The 16,737-nt window shown below is 39.7% G+C and overlaps 1 protein-coding gene across 1 annotated transcript; it reads right to left on the bottom strand.

Moving 5' to 3' along the window:
* Positions 1–1,365: 1,365 nt before the first annotated feature.
* adrb3a (adrenoceptor beta 3a) lies at positions 1,366–11,011 on the bottom strand. Its single transcript, XM_061071871.1, has 2 exons — positions 9,660–11,011; positions 1,366–2,563 (listed from the first exon to the last, which is right to left on the bottom strand). Exons 1-2 carry the CDS (start codon positions 10,970–10,972, stop codon positions 2,536–2,538), a joined length of 1,341 nt encoding a protein of 446 aa, XP_060927854.1. The 5' UTR covers positions 10,973–11,011; the 3' UTR covers positions 1,366–2,535.
* Between the last annotated feature and the right edge of the window lie 5,726 nt (positions 11,012–16,737).

The raw sequence follows: 16,737 nt of genomic DNA on the forward strand, positions 1-16,737 counted from the left end.
AGCGGAAAACGAACCACTTAGAGTCTAGTGATGTGCATGTGCAATCAAGAGAAAACACTTCAAATGTTAAAAATGTCACACATCAGCGTTTCATTAGAGTTCCTTTGTGAGGATTATAGAAAACAGTAAAGCGCATCATCTAAAATAGAGAGTAAAGCAACATGGAATTTATCGTATTACCCCATTATATCTAAAAGAGCTGCTCTGTCAACAAAACACTTTTTTGTCATTATGAAAACTATTCGGATCATATCGAACAGAAATAGTTTTTATTCGGTCATCTATCAAATAGTCCCAGTTGTATTTTAAGTGGTGGCTCCCCCCCCCCCCCCCCCCCTAAAATGTCAGTAATCGATTTCAGTCTTATCCTGCTCATGGAAAACTGTGTAATAGGGATCAGTTTCTAAGAATGTTGCCTGATTTCAGACAGGATAATTGTTTCCACTACGAGCTGTTGTGGCTTTTTCTGTTGGATAATAGATAGAGTCTTCACACAGCAGAGTGTCTGGCATGGTTCTGGTCACAGTTTGTTTTCAGATGTCATGCATTCTGTTCTTGGATTATTTTGAAAAGTCCCGAATAGACTTGTAGACTTCCTCTCACAACAAAACATGATGTCTGCTCAAACAGTAGCAGATCCAGACGTGACTGTGGTTTTGGTGTTTTGAGGATCATTTCACCAAGAACAACGAAGTTTTTCTAAGATTGTGTCCTAAACTCATGTGAACAGTAGTTTTATACTATTGAGAGTTATGATGTGTGGGGTTATAGACCCCCAAAGACTCCCAAGGTAAATCGGTGGGTTTATATTTAATGTGACAGAAAAAAATTATATATTACAGTTGCACAAATAATGTATCCCGACCTTTCCCAGAAAAATGTTCTCGGCCAAAATACAGGATTCTTTCACGTCAGCAGGCCTCTATAACCCTTTGATTGAAAACAGCAGACAATTCTACAATCAAACTGATCACAACTCGCATCTGTAATGAAGTCAGGAACTGTGATAAAGGGTCACAATTATAAATACAATTTTAGGACACACAAGCCAAAACATCTGAGACCCATAATCATCGAGTTTTAAAATCACTCCAACCGTCATTTGTATCTCCATTGTCAAACCAGCTGATATTAAATTTGCAAGGCGCCCGTATTCTGACCTGAATGGTGAAACATTCCAAAGCAAGCAGATCAAGGGAAAACCAGGGCACCATAGAAACTAGAACCTAGAATACTTAACTTCATAATACAGAGTTTTGCTAGATATCAGTCGTCAGCACACAAAACACACATAAGCAGTGTCACACAGTTTTATAATATTTTATTTCTCATTGCAACGGATGATGTTATATAATTAATAACGCATTAAAAAGTGTCCCAGTACAACAAAATAATGGATGATGTCAAGTCCATGATCAAATCATTATTTGTCTATCTCTTGACATTTCAGAGTGTGTTTATTGAGCTTATACTGCCACTTACCAAAGAGACACAGCATGTAGCGGATGGATAATATCATGTGTAGCTGCAGCGGGACTGTACCTTGCGCATACTGATGGTTAAATCCTCAAGAACTTTGCTTGAGATCTCTTGATGTAAGATTTGACCCATTCCTCATATCTCCAACATAAACCGATTAAGACAAGGACAGTGGTTCCCAAACTTTTCAGATCCCAGAAATAACAATACCAGAGACTTTCAACCCCCATTATCACAAAAAATCAGCTTTTTGCACATGTTGCAGTGTTTCGTGTGGTGCTGTAAACTGACCCATGGATTATTTAAATCTAGTTTATATTATTTCGCTTTTGGAACAATAATTGATAAGATGTGTAAATAAGAATTGTTTTTAAATGTTTTTTGATATCTGGAAATCATTTTGCGACCCTCCCTCTGTGTTTTCCCCTCTAATTTGCAAACCAGTGGACAAGAGGAGATTTAAGCGAGATAATGATTATACGAGTCCAGGCTCGAAACAGAAAGATTAATATGGAAAAGAAACACCAGAATATTTTAATGCACAGCCCTGTATTGTTTTCTTAACTGGACAGTAATGGCAGCTTTACCTTGTCTGAGATATGGCAACTTTTGTACCCTGCTACAGATTCAGTGTATCATAAATAGATAACTTACCAGATAATATATTATACAAAACAATTTTATGCTTTTATTTTTTAGACTACAGGCGACATGCCCTGTGTCCAAAGGCTCAATGTAATACATTTAACCCTCGCAGCTAAGTGTTGTCTCATATTCAGGAACAGGCGCTCTCTTGCAAACAGCATTGAGACGACACCGGTGTCAGCTAATGTGCTGACTCACAGCCGCCTATCACCTGTGCACAGAGCCAGTCACCGTGTTCCTGTCTGTTTCTTTACAGACAATCCAGCTCTTTGGGGTTCGGCTGTGTTTATCAGGGCCAGTAGTCGCACTCTTCTTCAGCTTGTCCCCAACTTGTTGGTCTCAGCCTTTACAGGAGTCACAGAGACAGCTGGAGAACATGTAGTTTGCTTCAGCAGCTCGATGTTTCACCCTTCAGCCGTCCTTTTCCTGCAGCGTGAAGCTGAAAAGAGATGGACATATTAGCATGGTTTGTTTAGCTTAAGGCTTGCGATTATCATGCACATATTTTAAAAAGTGGTCCAAACAGATGAGGGCAGGATCACATTGGAAGGAATTTACATTAAAATCTGTCTGACTTTCTGTTTTATAATTCTCACCAAGGATATTGGGTTATCATCTGCGTTTCCAAGGAAAACCCCATTAAAGGTTGCTCCTGATCCAGATCAGTGGTCAGATCCAGGATATTTTCTCACTCTCTTTAACATTGTGAGAAATTGTCTTTTTCAGAAAATAATTCACAGATATTGATGAAAAACTTCAGTGTGAAATTATGTGCAGATCAAAAAGAAAATCCACATCTTGTGCAATTAAACATGGTTTCATAGGGTGACAGTAACTCTCTGTTTCTAGTTTCATCTGTGTTTGTTTGTCTGTTACTTAGCAAGAATATGCTAAATCTAATGGATGGATTACCATGATGGTGGACGGATGCGGTTTGGGTCAGGGAAGAACTCATTGCATTCTTGTGCGGTTCTGGATCAGGGGAAGGATCCAGGAGTATTTTCTTTAACATTGTTACACTGTTTCTACATTTTCACTGATTATTTTGATGAATAAAATCATGCACATTTAGAGAGCTGATACCTACAAGTGAGTGAAAGTTGATTGGCTTGATTGGATTTAAGGGGACGGTTGGGTCTGTTCTTCACTGAGACATCGTGCTATTTGATATTTTTCTAAAAGTTAAGGTTAGAATCCAACATTTGTTACTGTGTTGCTCTCATTATGTTTTTATATCCTGAATTCATGCTCTATTTCTACATCAGATTTGATTTGATTTGTACTGAAAAGTACTTGACGCTGAGGCCAGTTTCCTCTCTCATTATAAACCTCATTAAATCTTCCTGTGAGATGTAACTTGCTGAACAATGAGCTCTGTACTGTGCATTACTGTGTGACTGGTGTTGGTCACACCCTGTACAGCATTTCACTGTCTATCAGATAAGAAAGCTCCAAGATAACACCAGCAGTTTGTCGTCTTACAGGTTATTTTTAAGTATGATTGTGTTTGACCTTGAAAAACAGCATTGATACAATCACAGCAACTTTTTTTTCTGTCTAATCACAGAGTTATTTCAAAGTTGCCCTCATCTCTTTATCCCGTGTGAAACTTTACCTTTTTCCCCAACAAGACTGGAATTCTGATGCTATCACCTCCACTGTACATGTCTCCACAGGAAGACATAAACTACCTCGAACCGTAGGCTTCCCAGAAATGTGCAGGCTTACAGGAAGAGCTACGCAGGAAACAATTTACAATGAGACTTCACCAGATTTCACATACTTTCGTTGAGTCCAACTCTTTACAGTGTATACAGTGGAACCACAGCAGGGTCTGTCCTAGTCATATGGTAAAGGTAAGAATGATCTTAAACTGACACATTAAGGAAAAACCCTCCAGGAATAACAATGTTGTAAATTTCTCTTTTTTTTGTTTGAATTACAAACCAGAGACACGTCATGCAAATGTTTTGCAGTTTCCATTTAAATTACAGAAGCTTTAAGCTCATCAGAATCAGATCCATCCATCAAATGGCATGGGTATGTTCTGTTTTTGTATCAACCTGTCCAAGCAGTGTGGTATTCATAAAGACTTCAACTAGAAATTAATAATTGTCAATAATTAAAAACAATAATTGTCTTTAAAAAAAAAAAAAACTAGTTTGTTTGTTGATCTCTGCCAAGGAGGTTATGTTTTTCCCCTGTTTGTTGATATGTTTGTCAGCAAAATTACCTCAAAATGTAATGAAATGATGGGACATTTTTGTGTCGATCCACATCCAGGAATGGTCACATTCTTTATTATTGTAGGATTGTGTTTTAAAAAGTTAATACCAATTTCTGAGGGAATAATTCATGATGATGAAAACATTTTTATAGTGAGGGACCAGATTTCTATGAGTGTGTGATATTTGCTTCAGCTTGAGGAAATTCAAAGGGACTATTGGGCCTTTGTGGATTTATGATCTCTATAGTCACATTCTAGTTTTACCAGCTCCTTTTATACATATAAAATATATTTTTTTTAAATCATTCCAGCTAAACTAAAGCGAAAGTGTCTATAATTAAAAACTTTGACTCTCTTACAATTAAATCTCTAAGTCCAGTACAAGTTTCCATAACTGTTCAAATTAGTCAAACTCTCTAATATTGTCACACATATAATTAGAAGGGCTTTTTCTCATTGAAAAGGAACTCTTTGATCTGCCCATCTGCCTCGGTTTATTCTGCTAATCAACAAAACAAGCTGGCATGAGCAAGGAATCATCTTGTAGGAACGTAGACAAAAAAAATACTGAAAGTTACAGTTTAAATACAAACAATCTCTGAATACAGTAAATCAGTGAACTGATGTAGGATTTGAGCCATTTGTACTTTCCCAGCAGTACCTATGTAATTTCATCACCCATTAACTGTTATTATAAAATATGTATAAAGTACATCACACATTCATAGCATATTGATATCTTGAATTCTGGGTTTGATATTATATTATCTAGTCTTTAGATCTTGGCAGCTTTTGTAAGGATAAAACAAAAGAACATCCAGTTAGCATTCATTGCTTTTTTATCTGCTTGAACCCAACGATTTAAGAGTTATACCCTTTCTCGAGTGTTTGCCTAACTCCCGGATGCCTCCATTTAAAGACCGTGATGATTGGCTCTGATAGCAGCCAGACTTGAAAGGGAGCATAGGGAGGTTTCCCACAGGTCACTGCCATCATGTTTTGCTTTATCCTGCTTCTTGTTTCATGCTCTCTTGGGCCTGATCTCGCTCTAAGCTAACTAAATGCACATTATGGAAAGGGGTGTGAAGATGGGTCGGAGGCACCGTTAGCATGCTGCAGAGAAAAGCTCAGAATTACAGGGTTCACAGCACAAGGGGGGAGGCATTAGCGCTCACACCAGCCCGTCCTTAAAGGCTGTCAAAACATTATGTTGCCCTTGTGACTTTCTCACTTCAATGCCGTCACTTAGTGCATATAGGTTGAGTTGAGACCCGTAATACTGCAGCACATTAGTGTAGTAAAAAGCTTGTTGATCGCAGCTTCTTGTGCTAAACTTCAAATTCCTGATCAACACATGACTCATCCTGTATGGTGCATGGCCCATTAGAAAAACAACTGTTTACACGATTATTAAAATTTCTTCCATTTTTCCTGCATGTAATGTTTTTTCTCACTGACACTGTAACCTTTAATACAGCATTAAGTGCTTTATGATACAGCCTGTTCCAGTAACCACACAGTTACTTACAATGTCCTTTCAGATTTGTCCTCAGGAGCTGTCAACTAATATGACTAAAATATGTACGCAGTCATTTGGAGTAATTAGCCACTTGTTACTTCACTGACTCAGTATTTACACTGGAAATGTCATCATCCACCATCTCCCTCTGCTTTGTGTCACTACTGTCAAGTTACTTGTACGTATTTAGCTCTCCACAGTAAAATAAGAACTTGTATGTGAACTGGGCCAACGACAATTTGTATCAGAAGAGCAGAGACCACTGCCAAGGCCTAACAGTCCTCTTAAATTCCATCAAACTGCACCAAATTCCATACACTCATGAAAATCAGTCCCCTAAATGTGCCGCATGCTTTTTTTTTACATCATGATCCATGGATTATTCTCTGAGAAATTATCAGAAATGTTGAAAAATGCTTCTGGATCTGCCCCCTTATTTGGACCGCACCAAACTTGGCACATACCACATCCTTCCTCCAAGTGTTGTGTTAATCCGGCCAGTCGTGTTAACGTAATCTTGCTCACAAACAAACAAACGGACGCAGGTGGAAACATAACCTCCTTAGCAGATCCAGGGACTGATCATCAAATCACAAAGCACAATGCTAGACCCCACCTTTTATATTTATTTATAAGTTTTTATGTTCTGAGCTGTTATTTTGTGGGCTACCAATAAGACAGGGGGGGTCCATAAAATCTATTTCCCCAAACCAGCATTATATCCTAAATCTGTTTTGGATTGATTTCTTCTTTCTGTGCCATTCAGATTTTCCGTATGATAACTTATTAATATTAATTCTCTTGCAGTTTTTCAAGGATGAAAAAATAGTTTTTCTAGCTTTTGCCTCACTCACTCAGTTGACAAGTTATTTCCTCATGTGCCTCTTGATACTTGTTGATGCACCAGCACAGCTGTAGCATACACATTGTTTTCTGTAGGCTAGGATCTGTGTGTAATGATGATGATACCGACCCATGTTCTCTCAGGCCTCTATGGCTCCTGCATGCATGTTGTTAATGTCTTAAGGTCTCATCTTGTTTCTAAATCAGACATCCGGACAGAAAACTCACTTCATTTCATCTCCACATTCACTCCCCAAACTAGATGGTTGCTGCCCTACGAAATCAAATGTTCCGCTCTCTGTTAGCTTTACTTTAGTGTTCTCAATCACGGATAAACTGTGCTAACAAACTCCCGCTGCTCATAACACACAGCAATGCATGGAGGTTTTTTTTTTTTTCCCCCCAATATATATATGGGGGACTAATGTAGAAACAGTTTACCGTTCATCCACTTAGGGAATAACATGAATGACAAAAACAAAGGAAGACACATCAAGCCCCCTCTTATCAACTGCTTGAAAATTACTCCACAACTTAAAACATGTACATTTTGATGGATAAAACAACTACATCTGTAAAGGATAAATTAGAAATGCGGTTATTCAGGTCTTCTGGAGGGAATTAGCATTTGTCATGTAAGATGGTACATATGTGACAGATACTGAGGCTGCTGTTCATGTTGATAAGAGCAGCACTGATATGCCTGCGTTTCTTTCTGTGAAAACAAAGTAACTGCTGATAGTGAACCATTCTGTGTGGTGCAGCCACCCGTCCCTGGTAACCATTCACGGCGGTGGTTACCTCATGTTTTACCATTCCTGGGATACATCAGCCCCTGACTGAAGCAAACCTATTGTCACATGTTGTCCTAAGGTTTAGAGGAAACATGCTTCTAATTTGCTCTATTGTGTTTCGTTAAACACAATTGACAGGGATGACTGTGGAGCACATGGTCTCTAGATGCCTCGCGTGTCATTATTGACACAGCAGCTCCGGCAGACCAGACTCTACCTGGAACAGTTTGTCATATTCCTTTTGGAGCCGTGGCCCCCGATAAGAGTCATTCCAGAGCGGCTGGTCTCACTTACTTTGTAATCCTGCTCAAAGCGCAGAGTGAGACCGTTGAGCCTTCCCCTTGGGCTGATTTACTACAGAACACACCAGGCTCCTTTTAAGGAAGACTTTTATATGCTCCTAAATATGTCCTGTTTTACAGCCCCATTGATTATGTTTGTAAGATTCCTCTGAGGGGAAAGTCATGTAAAGAGATGAGTAACGCAGGATATAGTTTGCAGAGTAAATGAAATAAAACCTCCCTCTGCTGTAAAACTGGGTTATTCAACATGCAACATGAATTCAGCAGACTAGGTGTGTTGTGTGTGAGAGATCTGTCAAATTGAATTAAATGAGGACTTGTTGAGTCTTAATTTTCTTTTCTTTCGCAGAAATATTATTATAGAAAAACCTATACACAAGCTACAATTTCAAATGCACCCTACCATAAGTATTACACATAGTAGAGACATCATCTAAACAGAGTGAGAAAATATTTGTTACTATGAAAGTTATTACATTTTGAAGAGTAATAAATTTAACCTAATCCCCTCTGGGAAATTAATCATTATTATATTTGAAGCTCTGATGACGGTAATTTCCAAACTTTTTTAAATTTAAATAAAATTAGGGAAAGCATTTTTTTCAATACATCAATATTCATATCACAAAATTCAAACCCACACCAAATATTGCTAATTAATGATCTAAATGGGTGTAATGTTGAATCATGCACCAGTAGTAGTGCGTAAAATCTATAATTGATAGTTAAAATGATGTATCGTCCTGTATTATGTGACAGATCTGCTGTCAGTTTGTGTTAATGTATTACAATAATAACAAATCTCACATTAAGCTGGCCAAACCCTAGTTAGCCTGCCCTACGGACAGTGTTCTCGTTGGTTGTCAGTCTTGTAAACAGCCTCTCCAGTCTTGTGTGTAAGTGATAAAGATTTATCTGCTGCAGAGGGTGTTGGGCAGGGCCCACTGACAGGCAGGGAGCCACGCTGACATTCTGAAGTGTCCTCTAATGTGTCCTAATCAGCTTTTCACATGTCGCACAGTGGTTTCACAGAACACCTTCATAATTGGCCGATAGAGTACATTGACTGTGGTGGTTGAGGTTTCTATAAAAGCCCAAACATAGTAACAGAAACGGTACTGAGACATCAGTTTGTTATTTTTAACACGTTGACATCAGCTGGAGGAAACACGCTGCAGTAACAGATACAGGTCCTCACATATTCACTGAATCATTCATGAAAACTAAATATTGAAAAATCTCAAGTTTCACTTTTTATATTGTACTGTAATATTGTAAAAGCCCAAAGCCATCAATGTGTCAGAAGTGATTTTATTTTCTTCACAGTGTTTTTGTATTATTTTATTCCTGGCAGCATACTCACATATTCGACTATGTCCAAATATGGATTCCTACTTTTATTAAATGCACAGTGGACAGTAAAATTAACCAGTTTATGTCAAACTCAATGTATATAAAATTGTTCATGTAGACTAGAGAATGTTTAATACTTAATCCTGAATACTGTGCATTCATTTGCAGCTAGAGGTTTCATCTGATTCAAATATGACTCAACTTAGTATTTCCCTGAAGTAAAATTCTACGAATGTTGTTGTTTTCGAGGAAATGCTTGGACAATTTGTTAATGACTATTATTTGTCAAAGGCTTCACTCTGCGAAAGATCTTCTACCTTGTCACACAGAAAAAGTGTTTATTAACTGTCAAAACTTTACTCTTTATTGTCTTTAGACACTGACTAAACTTTGTGTACCTGAGGATGTAGATGAGTGTGTATGTGTGTAGAACACAGGAACTCAGAAAACATTCATCACCGTTAAATGGACTGCATGGAGAAAATAAGAGAACTTACTATTTGGTTTCTGGTTCTGAGTCACTGAATTGTGTGCTGCCGTTGGACTGCAGAGGACCAGGAGAAGCCGCCTCGCTCTTGCTGCTTTCCTGCCAACTAGCCAGGCTCTCGTTGCCCTCAGTCCGACTGTTCGGGGACTTTTGGAAAGATCCAGCTGCGCCTGACTCCGCTTGCCACAGAAAGCAGGAGCAGCGTGTCCGCAGCTCTTTATATAAAGTATTGAGCTGCAGGGAGGACAGCCACGGGCAGCCCAGCAGGTTCTTGAACGCAGTGCGAAACTCTGGACTCCTGCAGTAGATGATGGGGTTGAGGCCGGAGTTGATGTAACCCAGCCAGTTCAACAGTCGGAAGATCTTCTCGGAGGGGACGTCTCTGTAAAAAGCGTTGATGATGTTGGCGACGAAGAACGGTAGCCAGCACACAGTGAAGGTTCCCATGATGATCCCCAGAGTCTTGAGGGCCTTATGCTCTTTGACCAGTATGAGCCGCGACGGCCTGCGCTTGGAGCTCTTTCTACTCACGACACTGTTGCTGCCGCCTGAGCCTGCACATGCAGAGGGCAGGATGTTGTTGATGTTGGAGCAAACTTGTATCCTTGCTGGGGTGCACTCATTCTGGAAACGAATGCGACTCTTGTCTATCAGCTTGACTTGCTGTGTTGCTATGAGAAAGACTTTTGCATACACAAATATCATAATGAGCAGTGGAATGTAAAAAGACACTATAGAAGATATAATAGCAAAGGGCCAGTTGGTCACAAAGTCACAGCATGTAGGGTTCTCGTAGCACCTCTGTGCCTCGGAGTCTTCCTCTGCTCGCCAGTACCCTTTCATAATTGGCACAAAGGAAATTAAGGCAGACACGACCCACACTAAGCAAACTACGACCCTGGCACGACACTTATTGAGTAGGACCTTGTATCGCAGCGGCCTTGTGATGGCTATGTACCGATCCACTGCGATGACACATAGCGTCTCGATGCTCGCCGTCACACACAGGACGTCAACCGAAGTCCAGAACTCACAAAACGTGTCGCTGAGCTGCCAGTCACCTGTCACCACGATCGTAGCCCCTAGGGGCACCACCAGGACCCCCATGATGAGGTCCGCACACGCTAGGGACATAACAAAGATGTTTGTCGTGGTCTGTAGTTGCGACGTACGCGCTACGGCAATGATGACCAGCAGGTTTCCCATCACTATGATCAGTATGATGATGACCAGTATGATGAGGCTCCAAGGTCCTGCCGCATCATGGTAGGATTGTGTTGCGTTAATCCCCAAGGATGCTGAAGTACTCAGGTTTCCATCCATTATTCACCAGTTGAAAAGTTTTTTACGTCAAGCTCCACAAAATTGTCAAATTAGCACTTTTTTCAAGCATCTGCTCAAAATAAAGTGGCTGAAGTTTTCCTCACAAAAACTTAAAGTTACTCTTCACTTTGTAGTCACTGCTTACATTTCACACACTGGGAGTCTTGTTTGACTCTGTTCAAAAGCCAGTGGAGGTGCTCCATGTTTCCAAAGATTTGCTTGTTTGTGGAAGTTCTTCCGGACGAGACAACCGCAAGAACAACAACCGCATGATTCCTAATGAGATGTATCCAAACTGTCCATAATGCTGAAACAATATTAGTTCATGGAGTTGCAGCACTTTGGTGAATCCAAGAAAAAAGTCCAAATATGACGTGGAGGAAAAAAAAGTTTCAGAGAAGAAAAGTCAGCCTTGTCCTTTTAAACACATCCAATGGGATTAGTTTGTTTTTCGCTGAAATCTTGAGCCACAATGCCACAGTTTGGAGTGTTTGGAGATCAAGCAAGCAGTGACGCTGCTGCAAGAACCACCAGAGTGCACCAGAGTGGCTGCCTCTCTCTCTCTCTCTCTCTCTCTCTCTCTCTCTCTCTCTCTCTCTCTCTCTCTCTCTCTCTCTCTCTCTCTCTCTCTCTCTCTCTCTCTCTCTCTCTCTCTCTCTCTCTCTCTCTCTCTCTCTCTCTCTCTCTCTCTCTCTCTCTCAGTGCAGTGGCCCAAGATTGTATTGGCTCGACTCAAACCGTGGCTGAAGGCAGAGGGGAGGAGTTGAAAAGTGTGGCTGTGTGTTGAAGCCAAACAGGGATCACTAACATTCATAGAGCCACACAAATGAATAATAATCAGCGGTGAGAAGTTACAGAGTATAAATACTTAGAAGTACATATACTTTAACTGTACTTGAATGGAATTGACCGGTACCTTTTCATTAATTGCGTATTTAATTGCCTGACAACTTTTTACTTTTATTGTAAAAACACAAATATCTGTACTTTCTACTCCTCACAATTTTCCAAACGAGCTCATTAAGTTATTTAATTTGAAGTAAGATTGGTAACAGTGAAATAGTCTGCGAAGTACAGTATATTATTATGACACCTGTTTCAGTTTGCTTCGTTTGGATACAGAGTACTACTTTTTACATTTATACTTTGAGTACATTTAAAACTTATACTTGAGCAAAGTTCTGAAGGTTGAATAGATACTTTTAATTGAGACATTTTTTAACACAACTACGTCAACTCGAGTGAAGATTGTGAGTACTTTTGCCTCTTCTGACAACAATACATATAATCTATAATCAACTATTCTTGCATCAGTGTGTAAAATGTTGCAATAAAACTGCAAAATAAACTGATTGATTTTTAAAAATCAGAATTTTTTAAAGTATGCAAAGACCCTCCACTCTTTGCTCTTTAATGTTACTGTTTAATTTAGCAGCTACACTGAGCATGTTAACCCATTTACTTTATCTGTCACCTTAACTGTGTCAACAGTACAACAGGCTTTTCCATTGCTAACCTCCGCTCTGCCTCACAAATGCTGCTTCAGATGTCCAACCCACCATGTACGGCTCAACAATACTTTTTATCATTCATTTGAAAACGGTAAGGGGTATAAGATTAAGCTATTTGGTTCAGTGCTGCTGTTTAAATGTGATTACAGCTGGTTATCTTCTCATTATACTGAACTCAAAAAGGTTTGTTTGTAAAATAGCTTGTGGTCAACTTTCCAGACCACAAGGCACAAGGCAGCACGGACTCTAGAGAACTGGAAGTAAGTGTCCTCACTTTGACTCCAAGCAGTAAAAGAAAATAATGGATCCCTATCTCGCTGTTACTCAACCTGACTGAAGAAGAACAATCAGGCAAATGCCTTCCATGCGATTCCTGTCAGATATTACGCACTGTGCTATGGTGCTCAGATGTCTTGTCACCGAGCAGTTCCTTCTTTGGTCTCGTAAGCGCCACATCTGCTGTTGTGATGGGTCTATTCCAACTTTGCATTTTACTTTGTCTGCTCATCTTTATGAAGAACAAAGCTGAGCAGCTGTGACAGAAGCATAGTGTCATTCTGTTTATCTAACTCTTGATAGGAAAATGAGCAATCACATTTCCCAAAATGTTAAACTATTCTTTAGGGGGGGTTCAGATTGCTTTGAAGGACTATCTTCCAATTTTGGGTAAACATTTATTGGGACTGAAGAATGAATTGATTGGAATTTGATTGTCAAAGTTATAGGCACATTGTTACAACCCTTATGTATGTAGACTGAAACTGCACTGGTTGGTCGATGCATAAAACTGCAGGGCGGTTATTCTTGTTTGTGCCATCTAGTACGCAGTTCCCCTTCCCTTTGGCCCAATTTCTGTTTCAATAGACTCTCTTCCTCTATTAGTCTGAGTCACTTTATCACTCACCTAACAATAGGAAGTTGTGGAGTTGCGAGTGCAGTCACAGAAGGGAAAAGTGGGCCAAAGCAAAAACCTGGTTCCTTTTTACACTTGACGACCAAGAGGCTCCATCTGACGGCATTTCTGTAAATGAAGGTCACGGTTTCGGCGCTGACATCTTGACAGCTGCTCATTTGTCTTCGCGTGAGAAGATTCCATTGGTGGATCTGGACCTGGTCCTGGTGTAGCAGAGTTCAGCAGCTGGCACAAGCTGAGCTGTTGATAGTGGAATCGGATGTGACAGCTCTCTCACCATTACAGAGGGAGACCCGTAACAGAAACGTTAGCTTACCATGCATGCAGTTATTTATATTGCATAATAGGTCGTTTGCAAAATTCACTTTGTGCAACTGACACGCATGTCGTTGATGAATAATCCATGATAATTCTATTAATATTATGATGTAATCCACCTGTTTAATCATGAGTTGAGTTGAAACATGATACTCCAGTGCACTTGACCTCAGACACTACAATGCCTGTGACCCTAACCCTGGTGCCTGTTTAATGTGAATTTAACTTTGGAGATCTATAAACCCAATTTACAATGTGCAGAGCAGTGGAGGATTTATTCTACTCAGTTCATGATGGCAGCTTGTAAATAATCAGAGCAGTGATAAAGCGGTTAAAAAAAGCTTGTTTATTACAGACTCACTTCACATTCTGTACCCTAGGAATATTGTTCCCTCCTCACCATGGAAACCACAAAGACGATATGTTTTAATCAGCTTGCATTTAAAAGAACGTCTGGTATTTCTCTCACAAGACTAACAGTATATGGGGATGGCCCGATCTGTGGCGGCCATCTGGTCTTTACAAGCTTGAATTTCAATTCACAACACAAATCTTCTGCTCATTGCCAATACTCCCATGCCTCAAAAAGTCCACATAGTCCCTCTCCCACTCCCTGCCAATTGCGAAAGCCTGAGGGGTTACATATATTTTTTCCTTTCGTGTGTTTTCTCATCAGTACTTATCGCAGGAAATGTAGATTTTTTCCCCCCCAGATTCTCCTTGATATGTTCTTTGGATCTGCAGAAGTGCCAACCACTGCTTGGTCATTACAAAGGCTACGCTTTTAATCTGACAATCTGTTACATGTTCATGATCCCACAGGTTTAAGGATTGCGATTGAAACCCAACGAGATCGTTCTTTTCACTTGACACCTACGCTGCAGTTTGGATTGTTGAGACCATTTTAGTCATCAGATGTTTGCAGATGCCATACTGCAAATTTGTTTTGTGCTTTTTTTCTCTCTTTTGCGCAGGAAACTCTCCATTAGTGGGAGAAAGTCATCCAGACTAGAACGAGGGGGAAGGAGTGGCTTTAAGTGCAAAATAAAACTTCAGACCTCAGAGTGCACATTATAATGGATCCACTTTTGAAATGTGCATAATATGCATTGTAACATATATAAGGAGCATTAAGATTCAGTCAGAAATTACATTTGATTGGAGAACATTTCCTCCACATGTATACATCCTGTGGGAGTTACAGCCCAGAAGCAGTTCCTCTGCCAGTGTACAGAGTATGAGACCAAGTATTGAGGTGAGAAGAGGGTCTTTTAGAGAATTTACTGTTCAGCCTTTCACAACTGTCATGTTGTCGTTAAAGCACACCCATTATGCTCTGAGTGGAATCACATGCTTGGGTTGTTAGAGGTTGTACATGGGGAACACAAAGGACTCAAGACACTGATAGACTCTGTCCCTTCGGACAGTCTCTGGAGGCATGTATAATTAAGTGTGTAAATTGCAACTCAAGCGATCTCAAGCTCATGCTCTACATAATGATAAACCATCCAGTAGCCAATTTGTTGGGGGATTGGGGTGTATTGTGGAATCCACTGTTTATTTTTGGAAAGTTGAAACAGAATGGCCTTCTCTCCCACACAAACCCACTAAGGGTCTGTCAGTCAGATTGAGCATCAGCAGCACCGGGAGAATTCCTTTCCAGGTGGGAGGCTGTTAAAACATCAATAAAGATTTCACCGTCCACAGCAGCCTAATTGGTTTGATACCATTACAGCTGTGCACAATCAGGCAACAAGCATACAGCTACTGCAGGGATGTTGTCCCCCATACCAACACTCCAGAGTTATCAGCCCCAAACAGTGGAAAATTCACCTCTCTGTCTCTTACTCTTTTGGGTTGAGTTTTAAAAGGAAAATTCCTTAAGAGAAAGAAAGAAATTTACAATATGTTAATTGCATGAGTGCGGCTTAACTCTATCCTGATAAAGGATAAAGACTGGTCATCAGAATCCATGACATGCAGATCACACAACTTGACATTAAGGAGAATATAAGTGGTTACAAAATACGTAGATACTGTAAATGTTAAAAATCATGTAGAGAATGAACCATTAGATAAAATTCAATATGCAGACATTAGTAAAATCGAATACCAACATTAAATATTCATTTACTTTATATAATACATAATTTAAAATAATGTTTGCGTAAATCAAGTATTCAATCATACATTTATGATCAATTATGAATTCAATGATAACTTTAAACACATAATACACTATACAAGTCATTACTTGTTACAGGGTTCATGAAATCAAGTGTTTGTTTTCTATAACACTCATCCTGTTCAGGGAATGTTTATGTCTGGTTTATTTTCTTTACTTAGTCACAGTGGTTGCTTGATCAGTAATTTATTGTTCTCTTATGCCAGTAAAATTTGTTTATGCATGAATAACATGCCTTACGGCATTGTGTATAATAATTCATGTCTTTGTCATTCATCTGGGCATGTACACTGTGTGGAGGAGATCTATGGCACTTGACTTATAGTCTGCTGGAGGCAATCCTCCTCAGCAAGTCACAATATTAAGTTAACTTCCGATACATGTAGTGAGCTTTGCCTGGGTTCTTTTTTTTAACCTATACAGGACACATTCTCAAGGTTGCACGCCAGTTGTTTTTGCAATATCTTGTTTGGTGAGTTTCAAAGCAAAACACTGTCACGGCACATTATGAGTGATGTCTATGCTGGTGTTTCCATTTGGTAAACACTGGAAGAAAATGTGACTTGCCATCTCCGGCTGCTCGTGACATTCACATCAAACTTCTAAGTGGTCAGTAGCAGCACAGGTCATTGCAAGGTCGTCAATCTGTGACTCTGTTGACAACGGCAATTACAACATGCAATTAAAAATCCATACAGCCACAAGGTCTGCCGTTATTGCCTCAAGGCAAACAATAAATTTGAGTCAAGGGGTTGACACCGGCTCTATATCTTAGTAAAAGAAGAGGTTTGTATCATCCTCTGAATCAGTGTCAGAGTGAGGAAGGCAGAAGCTCCGG

This window comes from Limanda limanda, chromosome 5 (assembly GCF_963576545.1).
Source record: "Limanda limanda chromosome 5, fLimLim1.1, whole genome shotgun sequence".
NCBI lineage: Eukaryota > Metazoa > Chordata > Actinopteri > Pleuronectiformes > Pleuronectidae > Limanda > Limanda limanda.